This window comes from Carcharodon carcharias, chromosome 27, assembly GCF_017639515.1.
Source record: "Carcharodon carcharias isolate sCarCar2 chromosome 27, sCarCar2.pri, whole genome shotgun sequence".
NCBI classification, from domain to species: domain Eukaryota; kingdom Metazoa; phylum Chordata; class Chondrichthyes; order Lamniformes; family Lamnidae; genus Carcharodon; species Carcharodon carcharias.
In genome coordinates, this window is record NC_054493.1 from 15,360,933 (window position 1) to 15,377,671 (window position 16,739).

At 43.6% G+C, this 16,739-nt stretch overlaps 1 protein-coding gene and 1 long non-coding RNA gene across 3 annotated transcripts; both read left to right on the top strand.

The window, feature by feature from the left end:
- Positions 1 to 410: 410 nt before the first annotated feature.
- LOC121270635 lies at positions 411 to 5,265 on the top strand. Its single transcript, XR_005941588.1, has 3 exons — positions 411 to 493; positions 836 to 951; positions 5,156 to 5,265. It is a non-coding gene; the product is annotated as an uncharacterized LOC121270635 (long non-coding RNA).
- A 6,722-nt stretch (positions 5,266 to 11,987) lies between these two features.
- On the top strand, positions 11,988 to 14,151 carry LOC121270602 (zinc finger protein 239-like). 2 transcript variants are annotated; one of them, XM_041175983.1, is made up of 2 exons: positions 11,988 to 12,025; positions 12,944 to 14,151. In XM_041175983.1, exon 2 carries the CDS (start codon positions 13,286 to 13,288, stop codon positions 13,874 to 13,876), a length of 591 nt encoding a protein of 196 aa, XP_041031917.1. In that variant the 5' UTR covers positions 11,988 to 12,025; positions 12,944 to 13,285; the 3' UTR covers positions 13,877 to 14,151. The 2 variants fall into 2 exon arrangements, with proteins under 2 accessions (XP_041031917.1, XP_041031918.1); XM_041175984.1 differs by lacking the exon at positions 11,988 to 12,025 and adding an exon at positions 12,141 to 12,850.
- Positions 14,152 to 16,739: the final 2,588 nt, after the last annotated feature.

The window sequence follows — 16,739 nt, forward strand, 5'->3', positions numbered from 1 at the left end:
TGCATGGGAAGGAAAGTCACTTGTTCACACTGCCGACTGAGACTCCAGTGACTTCATATCTAACAATAGGGATTTGTTCTGCTGTTAATTATACCTGGGACGGAACATTGGCGGAGGGCCAGTGCACTTTGGTTGCCGTATTAATTGACTTAATAATTTTATATCTTGGCCTTGTGGCTCCATTCAGCATAAGATCACAAAACATAAGTTTCGATTGAACAAAATCATGGTTCAATGACGGACGGCTTACCCAGCATTCGCTGCGGGACAGAACATACCCTAATTTTTAATTCATTCACGGAATGTGGGCGGTGTTGGCCCGTCCCGCATTTATCGCCCAATTATCCTCAAAAGAGGAGATCATTGCGCAGGCGCGGTACCGGGCAGTGTAAGAACATGCGCAATGTGAGCTCAAACTAGAGCATGCGCATCACCGCCGGTAGCCGTTCGAAAGACTGAGAAATGGCGGAGTACTGGCAAGTACAGGGAGCCGGTGAGTAAGGAGGAATAGAAGCGGCGCAGTTGGTGGGGAGCTTAATGAACACCCAGTGGAAGCCTGAAGCTACTGGTTCTGTGGTCGAATCGAACGAGGCGGCGGCAGGTGGGGCCCGCTCTGCCTTTGGAGAGAGGCCCGAGTAAATGGCCGCCATTTGTATGTGAGGGCAATGTGCAGTTGTGCTGCTATCGTGAGCAATGGGTATGCGCTGCTGCCATCTTTCTAGGGGGCAATGTGCAGCAACGTGCATGCGCGGTCCTCGGTCCTTCTCCGCAGGAGGAATGTTGTGAATTTCTATCCTGGACTGACAGGGATGGGTTTTGGAAATTTCTTTTCCAGGGTATTAGAGGCAGAGGATTGGCGGACGGGAAACGCAAACCAAACATTACATCAAGATCTGACAGAGTCATGTGATTCGTCAGGACCCGAATATCATCAAACTTTTAATGTGGAAGGTAAACGGTTTATCTGTTCTGCCTGTGTGCAAAGATTTCAAGTAAGAGTAAGAATAATTAACTGGGGGAAAGCCAACTTCAGTGGGGTAAGAATAGATCTGACCAAGGTAAGTTGAAATTTCAAAGAAACTGGATTATAAAAATAGGGAAGTATTGTTAAAACTATACAAGGCACTAGTTAGATCACACCTGGAATATTGTAAACAGTTTTCATAAGAATTCGGAGCAGGAGTAGGCAATTCAGCCCCTTGAGCCTGCCCTGCCATTCATTACGATTATGGCTGATCTCATTTCGGCCTCAACTCCAATTTCCCGCCCTCTCCCCATAACCTTTCACACGTTGCTAATTAAACATCTGTCTATCACCTCCTTAAATTTATTCAGTGTCCCGGCACCTACTGCACTCTGAGGTAGTGAATTCCACAGATTCACGACCCTTTGAAAAAAGTAATTCCTCCTCATCTCTGGTTTAAATCTACCACCCCTTATCCTAAAACTATGGCCTCTCATTCTAGAATGCCCCACAAGGGGAAGCATTCGCTCCACGTCTACTTTGTCTACCCCCTTTAGCATCTTATACACCTCAATTAGATCTCCTGTCATCCTTCTAAACTCTAGCGAGTATAGGCCTAAACTGCTCAGTCTCTCCTCATAACACAAGCCCTGCATCTCTGGAATCAATCTAGTTAAATTCTTCTGAACTGCCTCCAATGCAACGACATCCTTTCTCAATTAAGGGAACCAAAACTGCACAGTATTCCAGGTGCGGTCTCACCAATGCCTTGTACAATTGCAACAACGCTTCCCTTTTTTTATACTCTATTCCCTTATCAATAAATGCCAAAATTCCATTAGCTTTCAGCGATTCATGCACGAGGACATCCAAATCCACCTGCACTGAAGCATTCTGAAGTTTCTCCCCATTTAAATAATAATTCGCCTTTTTATTCTTTTGACCAAAATCAATAACGTCACACTTATCCACAGAGATGAGGAGAAACTTCTTTAGCCAGACAATGGTGAATCTATGGAATTCATTGCCACAGAAGGCTGTGGAGGCCAAGTCATTGAGTGTATTTAAGACCGAGATAGATAGGTTCTTGATTGGTAAGGGGATCAAAGGTTACGGGGAGAAGGCGGGAGAATGGGGTTGAGAAACTTATCAGCCATGATTGAATGGCGGAGCAGACTCAATGGGCCGATTGGTCTAATTTTTGCTCTATGTCTTATGGTCTTAAACTCCATCTGCCAAATTCTGGCCCATTCACCTAACCTGTCTATATCCATTTGTAAATTTCTTATTTCTTCATTGCAACTTACTTTCCCACCTATTTTGGTGTTATCTGCAAATTTAGCTGTTGTACCTTCTATCCCTGAATCTAAGTTATTAATATAGATTGTAAATAGTTGAGGCCCAAGGACTGAACTCTGTGGCACCTCATTAGTTACAGCTTGCCATCCAGAAAAAGACCCATTTATCCCAACTCTCTGTTTTCTGTTGGTTAGCCAATCCTCTATCCAAGGTAATATATTACCCCTAACTCCGTGTGATCTTATCTTGTGTATTAATCTTTTATGCAGCACCTTATCAAAGGCCTTCTGGAAGTCCAGATATACTACATCTACAGGATCCCCATTATCCACTTTGTTTGTCACATCTTCAAAGAACTCTAGCAAATTAGTCAAAACACCATTAACTCTTCATAAAACCATGCTGACTCTGATGGATTGCATTTGGACTTTCCAAATACCCCATCACTACTTCCTTAATAATGGATTCCAACAATTTCCCAACAACAGAGGTTAAACTAACTGGTTTATAGCTTCCTACTTTCTGCATCCCCCCCCCACCCCCTCCCTGCTTTTTCTTGAATAAGGGCATTATATTAGCAATTTTCCAACCACTGAAACCTCTCCAGAATCCAGAGAATTTTGGAATATTATAGCCAATGCATCCACTATCTCTGCTGCCACTTCCTTTAAGACCCTGGGATGTAGGCCATCAGCTCCTGGGGACTTGTCACCCTTTAATCCCAATAGTTTGCTCAGTACTTTTTCTCTAGTGATGGTGATTGTTCTAAGTTCCTCCTTCTCTATACCCTCTGCACTGCTTATTAGTATTGGGGTGATACTAGTGTCCTCCACTGTGAAAACTGAGGCAAAATATTGATTAAGCGTCTCTGCTATTTCTGCATTCCCCACTATTAACTTCCCAGTCTCACCCTCCAAGGGACCAATATTCATTTTAGCTACTCTCTATCGTTTTATGTACTTGTAGAAGCTTTTGCTATCAGTTTTTTCATTTTGCACTCGTTTTCTTTCATAATTTACCTTTGCTTTTTTTATTATTTTTTTAGTAACCCTTTGTTGATCTTTAAAAGTTTCCCAATCTTTGTCCCTTTATCTAAGGAAAGATATGCTGGCATTGGAGGCAGTCCAGAGAATATTCACTAGGTTGATCCTGGGTATGGAGGGATTTTCTTATGAGAAGAGATTGAGTAGGTAGTGCCTGTACTCATTGGAGTTTCGAAGAATGAGAGATGACCTTGTTGAAACATATAAGATTCTTAGGGCTCTTGACAAGTTAGATGCTGAGAGGTTGTTTCCCCTTGTGAGAGAGTCTAGGACCAGGGGGCATAATCTCAGAGGGTTGCCCATTTAAGACAGAGATGAGGAGGAATTTCTTCTCTCAGAGGATAGTGAATCTGTGGAACTCTTTATCGCAGAGGGCTGTAGAGGTTGGGTTGTTTAGTATATTCAAGGCTGAGATAGACAGATTTTTAATCAGTAAGGGTATCAATGGTTATGGAGAAAAGACAGGAAAGTGGAGTTGAGGATTCTCAGATCAGCCTGATCTCATTGAATGGCAGAGCAGATTCGATGGGCCGAATGGCCTACTTCTCCTACGTCTTATAGTCTTATGAATCAGAGGTTGGCAGGTGAAACTGTAACTGAGCAATGGACTGCCTTTAAAGAAGACATAATTCTGACACAAAGATATATTCCCATGAAGGCGAAAGGTACAGTAAACAAATCCACAGCTCCCCCGATGAGAAAAGAGATAGAGATTGAGATAAAGGAGAAAAAGTGTGCTTATGACACATGTCAGCCGAATAATAAAACCAAGAAGCAGGCTGAATAGAGAAGGTTCAGAAGGATTTAGAAAACCAAATACAAGAAGCAGAGAGAGAGCATGAAAAGAGACTGAAAGCTAACATGGAAATAAATCAAGAAGTCTTCTATGGGCATATAAACAGTAAAAGGGTGTTACAAGGAGGAGGGCAATTAGGGACCAAAGAGGTGACTTATACATGGAAGCAGTGGGCATGGATGAGGTTTTAAATGAATATTTTGCATCTGCCTTTATCAAGGGAAAATATTCTGCACAGGTGATTGTAAAAGAGGAGATTGTTCAAATCCTTGTAGGGTTTAAAATTGATAAGGAGGAGATATTGGATCGGCCGTCTGATAAAGTTGACAAAGCCCTGGGACTGGATGAGATGCATCCAAGGATACTGAGGGGAAATGGGAGTGGAAATTGTGGAAGCGCTGGCCATAATTTTCCAGTCTTCCTGAGATTCAGAGTTGCTGACACAAGGACTGGAGAATTGCAAATGTTACACCTTTATTCAGAAAAGGTGTAAAGAGAAACCCAGCAACTACAGACCAGTCAGTTTAATCTCGGTGCTGGGGAAGCTTCCAGAAATGGTCATTCAGAACAAATTTAATAGTTGTTTGAGCAAATGTGGGTTAATTAAAGAAAGCCAGCATGGATTTGTTAAGGTAAAGTCACATTTAACTAAGTTGCTTCAGGTTTTTGATGAGGTAACAGAAGCCTGTGGAGGCTGGGTCACTGAGTTTATTCAAGAAAGAAATTGATCATTTTTTTAATATTAGGGGCATCAAGGGGTATAGAGAGAAAGCGGGAATATGGCGTTAAGATAAAGGAATGGCCATGATCATATTGAATGGCGGAGCAGGCTTGAAGGGCCAAATGGCCTATTCCTGCTCCTAGTTTCTATGTTTCTGAAGGACATTCGTGAACCAGTTGGATATTTTGATAATCCAGCAGTTTTCATGGTCACTTTTTCCTCGTGCCAGACCCATAAATTACCACATTCATTCAGCTCAATTTCACAACCTGCCTTTGTGTTTTTGAGGGTGTTCTCTCGCTCCCTTTTTATGTTTTAAATAAATTTCACAGGGTATTGGAAGGAGACAATTTGCAGTCGGGCAACTCAAACCAAACACCACATCAGGATCTGACAGAGTCACCCAATTTATTGTAACCTAAATATCACCGGATTTTGAACATGGAAGGAAAAAGCACCGTTCACAATGGAAGGAAACCGTACACGTGTTGTGTGTGTGGATGAGGCTTCAAGCAATTATCTGACCTATCAAAACATAAATGCCGTCACAATGGGATGAAACCGTGGAAATGTGGGGAATGTGGGAAGGGATTCAAATCCCCGTCTGACCTGGAAAGTCATTGGCGCACTCACACTGGGGAGAAACCGTTCACCTGCTCCGAGTGTGGGAAGGGATTCACTCGTTCATCCTATCTGCTGATACACCAGCAAGTTCACTCTGGGGAAAGGCCATTCACCTGCTCCGTGTGTGGGAAGGGATTCATTCTGTCATCCAACCTGCAGACACACCAGCGAGTTCACACTGAGCAGAGACCTTTTAAATGTCCGGACTGCGGGAAGTGCTATAAAGGCTCCATGGAACTGATGTCCCATCAACGTGTTCACACTGATGAGAGACCATTCAGGTGCTCTCACTGTGGGACTGGGTTCAGGCGATCATCTCAACTCACTGTACACCAGCGAGTTCACACTGGGGAGTGGCTGTTCACCTCCCCTGAGTGCGGGAAGGGTTTCACTCAGTTATCTATCCTGCTAACACACCACCAGGTTCAGACTGGGGGGCAACCATTCATCTGCCTTGAGTGTGGGAAGGGATTCATTCACCCATCCTACCTTCTGAGACACCAGCAAGTTCATACTGGGGAGAGGCCGTTCACTTGTTCTGAATGTGGGAAGGGATTTAACCAATCATCCAACTTGCTGACACACCAGTGAGTTCACACTGGGGAGAGACCATTTACACGCTCTGAATGTGGGAAGGGGTTTGCTTATTTATCTACACAGCTGAGATATCAGCGAGTTCACAAGTAACGACAATGGTTGGATTTTACTGTTAATCATATCCAGGACTGAACTATGTTCCTTGGGCTCTTTTTTGGTGACAAAAAACTGCAGTCCAGTTATGGCGACTAATATTGTCGATAAAGGTCAAATAAATTACCTTTGTGTTAAAAACAGTGTCGAGTCTTTTTAATACCTCCAACACAAGTTAGTTCCTTTTGAATGGATCTCCCTCTCCGCTGTCTCCTCCATCCTCAACCCTAACAAGTGTGAGGAGCTCTTTGTCACTAAGATTGAGACAATTCGATCAGCTGCCTCTGCTGCTTCCCTCCCGTCCACTAGTCCATCCCTGATGCTAATGCCCTTGCTAACCCCCAGCCCATCTCTAACCACCCTTTCCTCTCCAAAATCCTTGTCATCTCCCAAATCTATGCCCATAAACCCTGGGACTCCATGTGTGAATCGCTCCAATTAAACTTTTGCTCCTGCCACAGTATTGAAACAGCTCTTAGAAAAGTCACAAATTGTATCCTACGTGAATGTGACTGAGATTAAACTATCTCTCGTTGTCCTTCTCAGCCAGTTTGCAGTCTTTGGCATCATTGACCAAACCACCCTCCTCCAATGCCTCTCCACTGTTGTCCAACTGGGTGGGATTGCACACTCCTGATTCCTTTCTTATCTGTCTCATTGTAGCCAGAGAATCACCGACAGTGACTGTGATTGTTTGAAATGGATTTTTACACAATCACTTGGTAAGTGATCAGCTGTCTGTGAGCTTTGACAGAAAATTGTTCCATTACCATCCTCACTATGACTGTATCTTCCAGACCAAATGATTCTATTTATCTCAGCCTTTCTGGAGAAGATCACCAGAGAAGAGTGAAGACATTACAGTCCACAACCCAAACGCAGAGTGATACAAACATTTGATAAATCCAATTAAAATGCTGAATATAGCAGAACAATGATGTGTTAGTCAGCTAAATGCCCCTGCAGCGTGAGCTCCATTACTGACAGTTGGTCAAAGCTATGTTTCAGACAGGGAATCAAGCCCAACGATTATTTTTTCTGCTCTGGGACAAGCAGCAGGGTTTTTCTCCACACTCTCCAATCACCCACTGCCAACAGAAAACAGCGACAGCATCTTCAATCAGCGGGTCACTGCCCATCTCTGGGATGCAAGATACTCCAACCGGGGCCAAACATTCTCATACACCGACTGTCCCTTTTGTTCTTTCCTTGTCTCCCCTTTCCTAGTCCCTGTATTTGTTTAAAACCTGTTACATCTCTAACATTTACTAGTTCTGATGAAAGGTCATTGATCAGAGACATTAACTCTGTTTCTCTCTCCACAGATGCTGCCTGATCATTTGCTGAGCATTGCCAGCATTTTCTGATTGTAAAGTCAGGATTCACTCTGTACAGAGAACAAAAGGGAAGGTCTGTGATGGAGAGCAAGGCAGGATGGATTAACTGACACAAGGAATGGTGGGCAAGGCGACACTGAGCTGGTGATGGTGGACCCCAGGTGGTTCAGAGTCAATGCTTTCACCTTCACGGCCTGGGCTCGATGGTTAACCTTTGGTCACTGGCCAAACAAATCATTTTTTTGTGAGAAACCTGTCTGTAGTCAGTGAGCTGAAGGGCAGCAATGGATAAAGAGATGATTATCATCTAATTTGGAAAGCTGCTTGCCAGCTTCCCTGGTGGTTCGGATTCAACGCTTTTACTGCCGTGGCCTGGGTTCGATTCCCAGCCAGGGCAACACTCTTTCTTGATGCTGTGTGGGCTGTCACCATTAACCAAAATCCCATATGAAATGAAACCAGGTCTGGCTGCATCTGTGGAGTGAGAAACAGAGTGAATCTTGCAGCTGGATGATTTTTCATCAGGGCTGGAAAAGTCGAGAGATGTAACAGATGAAAAACAAGGCAGAGGGAGGGAGTGAAAGGGCAAAAGGGAAGTGCTGTGATCAGTTGCAAGGCATGAGACATAGAGAGATGATGGTGCAGGGCTAAATGTGGGTGGAAATGGGATGGATTTTAATTTGTGCTGTTCAAACTGGCACAAATATCACTTCAGAACAACCAATCACAGCAGCTCTTTCAAAGCAGCACACTGGGCCAAATGGCCTCTTTCTGTCCTGTAACTTTCTATAATTGGTTCATTTTCATCCCCACTCTGACTGCCATCTTACAACCCATTACAGCAAAGTCCACCTTCCTCCTTCTTCTGACCTCAGGAGACTGAGCAAATTCAGCTAGAAGTTTTCTTGTCATTTAGCATGAGTATGGGACTTGGAATCAGATCTGGAAGGTTTTTATTCCATTTAACCGATAATTAATTTACAGACTCTCAGTTCAAGCCAGGATTCTGACCTATGTGGGGAAATCCCAATGAATTTTAAATCCATCACCGTAACCAGCCAGCCACTACTACAGTCCACACAGAGACTCTAATGATGTCTATATAAAATCAGAGAATAGTTACAGAGAAAAGGAATATCTGGCCATGTCTGTGCCTCTTCCCCACCTTTCCCTGGTCGCCCTGTCACTTAAAAGTACAGGACAAGAATCTATCCAATTCACTTTTGAATACTTGATGACTGAGCATCCACAGGCATCTGGGGCAGAAAATTTCAAAGATTCACCAGCCTTTGAGTGACTCACCTCAGTCCTAAATGGCTGACACATCATCTGGAGAATGTGAGCCCAGTTCTAGACGCTCCAGCCAGGGGAAAACAGCTTCTCAGAATATCACACTTTGTAAACGGAGGGACAAATGTCACAGACAGACAGAGAGAGCAAGGCACGTCACAGGAATGATGCAACCTTTACTCACACTTAGATAAGCAAACTTTGATATTGCTTCTGGCTAGTTTTGAACCTGAGATTTTACACATGCTGGGCAAATGTGATAACCATTGCACTACAGAAACAAGTGAAGGCCTTGGCTGCAATGAGCATATCTGGAATGTTAAACTGTGCTGTTACGCAGCAGCACTTTAGGTCCCGTTTCGGAGAAATGGAATTCAGCTGCTATTATCAGGAATGCTGCAGAGAGATGTAATCATAAAATGGCATAGCACCATGTATCCATAAAATGGCATAAGAGGCCCTTCCATCATCCGATCTCCGTCTCCTTTTTAAAAGAGCAAACAAATTAATTGCAATTTCCTTCTCTCTTTCAAAAAAACCTGTGTTTTTTCTCCCATTCATTTAATTTCCCAATTCCCTTTTGAAAAAGGAGTTTCTGCAGAATCTATGCCTAGTTTGCCTTAATTCGCAGGATTTCCCTGACCCAATGACATGAAGATTTGGACTTGGTTCCGAATATACTTTGATCAGAAAAAATAACACTTTTATAAATTCGATATGAGATCAGTTGCATAATTATATCATGTTCATATGGCAAACATCTCATTATTTCTGTGTTGATTTATACAATCTTATTACTTTTGCTCCACAACCCGTTAATCGAGGATGTTATATTACAGAGGAAAATGATTGCCAGAGTTTAACAGAGCTCTGCCAAGATCACATGTTCAATACCTTGTTTACTTTATGTGGTTTAAAATATGTTTGTTCTTGGAACAAAATCTTACACAGAATAAATATTTGTGTAGCAAACAGGGCAATGCTCTGCTACCAGAATGTTTGGAGGATCCCAATGGTTAGACTGAGAGGCCATGTCACTTGTTGCAAGGAGACAACTGTTGGTTTCACCCTGGTGCCTCAGCTTGTTTTGAAATTAAAAATGTAGAGGTGTCCATCCAGCAAATGTCTCAGGCAGCAATGCTTTCTGCTTAATCATTAGGAACACCCTTCTCGCCCTCGGAGGGCGAAATTCAACAAACTTGTTCCGATATTGGTTCCAATTGTATTTGTTCCGATATTCTCTATTTAATATCAATATTTTATCTGATATTGATGTCCTCGTTTGTATTGAAACTCTCTGAAATATACAGCAACATCGAATCGCAAAGATGACTGTTGGATAAAAGACCGCCAGTCACCAGGTAATGCAAATCATATGGTGCTCATTTGAAATTGAGTGCAGTTAGCTTTTAAACAAAATCCAAGAACTTTACTGGGAACAGTTTTGAGAATGATGCGTTAATTATATTTGGTCCCTCTTTGTTCCAGGTGAGAAGCTTTCTGGCGCATAAATCACGTCCACATAGAAGACAGGAAGGAAGCCAGCAGATCTGCACTGCACCTCAGTTTCCACGACTCCCTCAGTCGCTTTTCCTGATACTCTATTCTGAAGTCCGATTATTTAAAGGAATGATTCTGTACCAGCTTTGCCATTTCCTCTGGTTCAATTACAGTATCATTTGCGTCTGTCTTTATGAGCACACTTTACTTTGTGACATCTTAGAGATGGTGAGCAACAATGTTTATCTGCATCAAAAACCCATTAACTTCTGTTGTTGACTGAATGAACTGTTAATATGCATGCCAAGTGAAACCAGGCAGGAACATTATCCAAGCTTGCTAATTTAGAGTGAGGAAAATTTGCATAATTCATATTTGCTGTTCCCAATTGTGGAGAACAAAAAGTCCAGAGGTTAGTTCAGAACTTCCTTCTTCCGAGGTCTGTTCTAACAAGCTGTGTCCATCTGAGTTACATTTATACAGACTCACTCATTCAGTCACTGATCGGGTCTGACTGAGATACAGCAACAACTGCAACGGCTGATACTTATATTGAGCTTTTAACATAATAAAATGTCCCAAGGAGTTTCACAGGAGCATAAGGACATATTAGGTCAGATGACCAAAAGCTTAGTTAAAGAAGTTAAGGTGTGTCTTAAATGAGGAAAGTGAAGTGAAAAGGTGGAGAGGTTTAGGGAGGTAGGTTCCAGAGTTTAGTGTCCAGGCAGCTGAAGGCATGGACACCAATGGTGGAGCGATTAAAATCAGGGATGAGGGACATTATATTTAAATTAATTCATTGGATGCGGGCCTCACTGGCCAGGGCAGCATTTATTGCCCATCCTTAATTGCCCTTGAGAAGGTGATGGTGAGCTGCCTTCTTGAACTTCTGCAGTCCACAGTGCTGTTAGGGAAGGAGTGCCAGGATTTTGTTCCAGCAACAATGAAGGAACGGTGATATATTTCCAAGTTAGGATGGTGAGTTGCTTGGAGGGGAACTTCCAGATCAAGGTGTTCCCATGTGTTTGCTACCCATGTCCTTCTGGAAGGTGCTCTCTAAGGAGACTTGGTGAGTTTCTGCAGTGCATCTTGCAGATGGTACACACTGCTGCTACTGTTCGTCAGTGGTGGAGGAAGTGAATGTTTGAGGATGGGTTGTCAATCAAGTGGGTTGCTTGTAGTGGGTGGTATCGAACTTCTTGAGGGCTGTTGGGTCTGCACTCGCCCAGACATCCGGTAATGGTGCTCCATGTATTTACGCATTCAGTTTGTTGACATTTTCTCCTTTCTTACTGCAGATTACTTCAGTTCTCAAACCTTCAGTTACAAGTCCCAGCTCCCCAATCCCGCCACTGAATTTCCTTTCTCACTCCACTGTGTTCCTTCAAATCAACCCTGCTGTCTGTCCTGAATTAATCCATTTCACTAACAAATGTTGAAATGTTTGCTCCACACCCACAGGGTTTCATCTGGTTAAAGCCACAAACAGAAAGGTCCAGTTTTCTCCTGGAGTTTGACACAAATTAGCTTTGAAAATGATGCCGAAGTTTCAGCCAATGAGAGAGATCCGGGTTCAGCCCCGCCCCTCATTCGCACCGATTGGTTGGAGGGCCATCCGCTCCCTCGCCGTCCTCGAACACCGATCCCTCTTCCTATTGGTCCAGAGCTGCCGTCAATCACTCCCCAGGTCCAGTGAATTGGAGCATGCGCAGTGCGGGTGATGGCGGACAGTTGAGGCGGTTGTGTGGAAATTCTCAGCCGGTAAATTACTGCCGGGCGGGTCATGAAGGAGGGAGACAGTGGGATGGGAGGCTTCATAAACACCAGTGCGGGGCTTCTCCCTCCCGGGAACAGGCTCAGGTTAACGGCCGCCATCCTGGGTCAGCGAGTGGAGGATGGTTCACATCAGAGGATGGGGGAGGGGGGACAATAAATAAGAGGTTACACTTTGGGCTCAAATCAATGAGGAATCTGATCTGTGGGAAGGAAGGAAACGCTGGGAGGTGGGCGGGGAGGATTCAGAAACACCCGCTGGAGGCCCCAAACCCCCAATAACAACCTGCACTGGAATCCTTACTTTCTGTGCTGGCATCTTGGTGAAGCAACAGCGAGTGGGCGGAGCTACAGGGTCCCAGTGACCAGGAGAGAAAATGATTGATTCATTGATTATATTCTCACTCTCCACAGAGAGGCTTGAGAACTCAACCTAGCCAGAATGGAGGGAAGGAGAAAACTGGGAGTTGGGGAAAGGAATGTTGGAGATGGTGTGATGAATTTGCCAGGCTGACCAACAAAAATTAAAGGACACCCTGCCATGGGAGTCCCTTTGAGTCGGTGGCAGGGTGTTGGGTGGGGTGCTGACAGAGCTGTTGGAACACAGAAACAGTAGGAGACAGGGTTCTGCACAATGAAAGGGGTCCAATTTAGGGGACAAACAGTGCCCAGCACCATGCGGCCTAGGATAGTTGACTTAAATACAGGGAAATCCCATAAATTAAGGGATGGCTGTTCACTCTGAGGTTTGGATTCCACTACAAGGAGGAGGAAGAGTGTGTGGGATGAGGATTTACGGCTTTGCAGGAAAAAGTGAGGAAAACCGGTTCCATAGAAACTAGAATTGTCTGTTCAGAATTTCTATCCTGCACTTACAGTGATGAGTTTTGTAAACTCCTTTTCCAGGGTATTAGAACAGGTGGATTTACAGACAGGAGGCTCAAACTGAACATCACAACATGATCTGACAGAGTCACTCAATTCACCTTTGAATGTGGAAAAAGAAATGTTTGTTTGTTCTGTCTGTGGGAAAAGATTTCAAACATCAGCGTGACTGGAAAAGCACCGAGCACACACACCCGAGTGAGAGTGTTCCAGTGCACAAACTGTGGAAAGAGCTTTAACCAGTTACACAGCCTGAAAAAAAAATTACACTGTTCACAGTGGGGAGAAACCATACACGTGTTCTGTGCGTGGATGAGCTTCAACTGATTGTCCAACCAGGAGGGAGACAAACGCACTGGCATCATGGAGAAACCGTGGAAATGTGAGGACTGTGGTAAAGGATTCAATTCTTCATCTCGGCTGGAAATCCATCGACGCATTCACACTGGGGAGAAGCCGTTCAGCTGTTCCGTGTGTGGGAAGGGATTCATTCAGTCATCCAGCCTTCGGTCACACCAGCGAGTTCACACTGAGAAGAAGCCATTCAGCTGCACAACCTGTGGAGAGAGGTTCAAGTCTTCATCCATCCTCACTGAACACCAGCGAATTCATACGGGTGGGAGACCATTCACTTGCTTCGTGTGTGGGAAGGGATTCACTCAGGTATTTGCCCTCCAGTCACACCACCGAATGCACACGAAGGAGAATCCATTCAGCTGTACTTCCTGTGGAAAGAGCTTCAGGCAGTCAATCGACCTCAATGAACACCAACGCACTCACACAGGGGAGAAGCCGTTCACTTGCTCCGTGTGTGGGAAGGGATTCCATTGGTCATCCCAACTGCTGACACATCAGCGAGTTCACACCGGGGACAGACCATTCACCTGCTCCTTGTGTGGGACGGGATTCACTCAGTCACAACACCTCCTGAGACACGAGCAGGTTCACAAGTGACTGCAGTGATTGGATTCTGCTGTTATTGCTGCTGTTAATCACATCCAGGTCTGATAATCTGACAATATTTGGGTTGTTTCTGCTGATGTTAACAACTCTATAACTGACTGCAGTTTAATATTCTGGAGATGTCACAATGTCTCTTTTTAAAAATGCCATTTACAATCTTTCTGCTGAATTCAAGAATTCTCACCAGGAATTAGCTTGCAGTAAAATTAGGAACTTTTGCTGCAATCCTAACTTGATCTTTGGTGCAAAATCTACAATTCAATGTCTGAGAGGTTCCACTGATTAACATCACCAATTAGAAAGTGCTGATTAATCCTTGCTAACAATTCTTACCGATTGCCACATTCTTCACAGTGGCACCTCCATTTTGAAATTAAATTATCAAGGAACATGAAACGAAACAGTAAATTATTTTACAGACACATCAATAAAAGCTTCATCAATCAACATTGATATTGATGAAGCTTGGAAGTCGCTGATTCAATCATTTCTGACACAGCAGCAGCAACATTTGGTCAAGGTGGAACCCACAACAAAGGCTGGTTTGAGACCTACTCAGCAAAGATGACATTTGTCATTGAAGCAAAAAGCAAAGCCTACCTGATGCACAACATAAACCCAACAGCTGGAACACTGCATAACTTGAAAGTAGCCAAGACAGTTGTGCAAAAGACAGGGAGATACTGTGTAAATAAACACTGGATCAGCTTACACTAAGAGATCCAAACTGCCTGTGGAATCTCCGTGCTATGTATGATGGGATCGAGAGGGCACTTGGTCCGACCATCACCCAAGTTGACTCCCTGAAATTGGCAGATGGTGAAGTACTCACTGACAAAAGTCCTGCTGGGTTGGACACTATTGTGAGCTGTACTCCCATGAGACAGACACCCAGACTTTTTCCAGCAGCTTCTTGTCATGGGTGAGTTGGACAAGGAAATATCATCACTTGAGCTGGAAAAGGCCATTGATTGCTCAGCAAGCAGAAAGGCTCCTGGCTAGGATGGAATTCCAGCTGAACTGGAATTATCACATCCAGGTCTGATAATCTGACAAGCACGGAAAGTCCTATTTACTGCCACACCTTCATGACCTCAATTCCACAGGACATGCATGATTCAAAAGTCAGCATATTATGCAAAAACAGTTGTGGCGAAAGAGATTGCAACAACCACAGGGTCATCTCACTCCTTAATGTCACAGGAACGACCTTCGCTAGGGTCATGCTTAAAAGACTTTATCTACTTGCAGACTAAGTGTGTCGAGAAGCACTGTGCGGTTTCTGTGCTGGCAGATCTACAGTGAACATGAACACCATACGTCAGTTACAAGAGAAAGTTCAACTGGTATTTAATCTAAAATGCTGCCAGCTTCTGTGCTGAGACAAGTGAAATGTTATAATTACTGTGTGAAAGTAAACCTTTAAGTATGAATTACAATTGACTTGTAGAATTGTCAAAGGCACCGAAAAATTGGATGCCCCAAAGATCAGCTTTAGCTTTGAGGTTATGTTTCGGAGATCACAGGCTGTGGGAAGCTCCATCCTCTTTAATTGCTCTTTGTCCTTTTGTCTATGACATCTTTTGGCTATCTTCACCTATCACTGGCTCCCTATCCAGCTCTACTTGTCCCACCCCCACCCCCCCACCCCCCCAAAAACCAGCTTATATTTCACCTCTTCTATTTTTCCTTAGTTCAGTTGAAGAGTCATACGGACTCAAAATGTTAACTGTGTTCCTCTCCGCAGCTGCTGCCAGACCTGCTGAGTTTTTCCAGGTATTTTTATTTTTGTTTTCTCTTTAACTCTTTGGTCTAAGGTGGTTGAAGTTTACCTGTGAAAGCTGATTTTGTTTGTTTTATTTTTCTTCAGTTTTATTACAGTCATTTGGAAAGGTGCCTGAAGGAAAATGGATAAAAAAAGTAAAATTGGGCAAAGCTGAAAAAAACAACAGAATTGGAAACGCAACGTTTAAGATGGTGTTTGGCTTGTCTTTGACCTGAAAGGAAAAGTTCCGTAGAGTCAACATAATTGTGCACAATTTGAGAATGTTTGCTCCAACCCCTTTGAAAACAAGCAGAGGAGTTAACCCTCTCCACTGACAACATGGTGACGGTTTGAACTAAAGACTTTGCCTTTTAAAGATTTAGTTTCATCCCAATTGTTACCTTTCAAGACAAAGTTCTTGAGGAGGAGAGATATGGGAGTTATCTCCAAACAGATTGCAAATACCTGTGTCTCTGCTCTACAAATAGCAGATTATGTGAATATTGAATTGGACAGTAAAGTTTCTCCAGGGCTTCCGAATGAGATAGAATGGTAATTAATGGGATGTCCCAGCTAGAATAAAAGATAAAGAAAATCACAACACCAAATGGGAATTGGAATAACTCACCCTGGGTATAGTTCAATAGAATAGATCAATCTGGTATCCATATCCATTCTAGTGAAAGTCAGGAACATGTAAATGAGACTCGTAAATTGATAGCTTTCTCTTGGAGATACTTGTATTCTTCCCTCTGAACTTTTTTAAAAACCTGAATTTGATAGTCTGGCCATTACGTGAGGCATTGGAACTTGCAAGGGGAGTTAAGTAAAGATCTTCAGACAGAGATCCCCCACCTAATCTTTTGGTAGGATTACCTGAAAGCCCAAAAGTGACTTGTATCAGATGGTCCATGGGGCATGATACTGGGATACTGCTGTGAGTGTGCAGATGTGATATGTTACTGTGGTATAATTAACATGCGGAAATGCATGGTGAACCTGCACCGAAGACCAGACCCCGGACATGCTCAGCTGCTCAAACAGGACAACATGAAGTGAATCATGTGGTCAGTATGAGGCAACATTTTA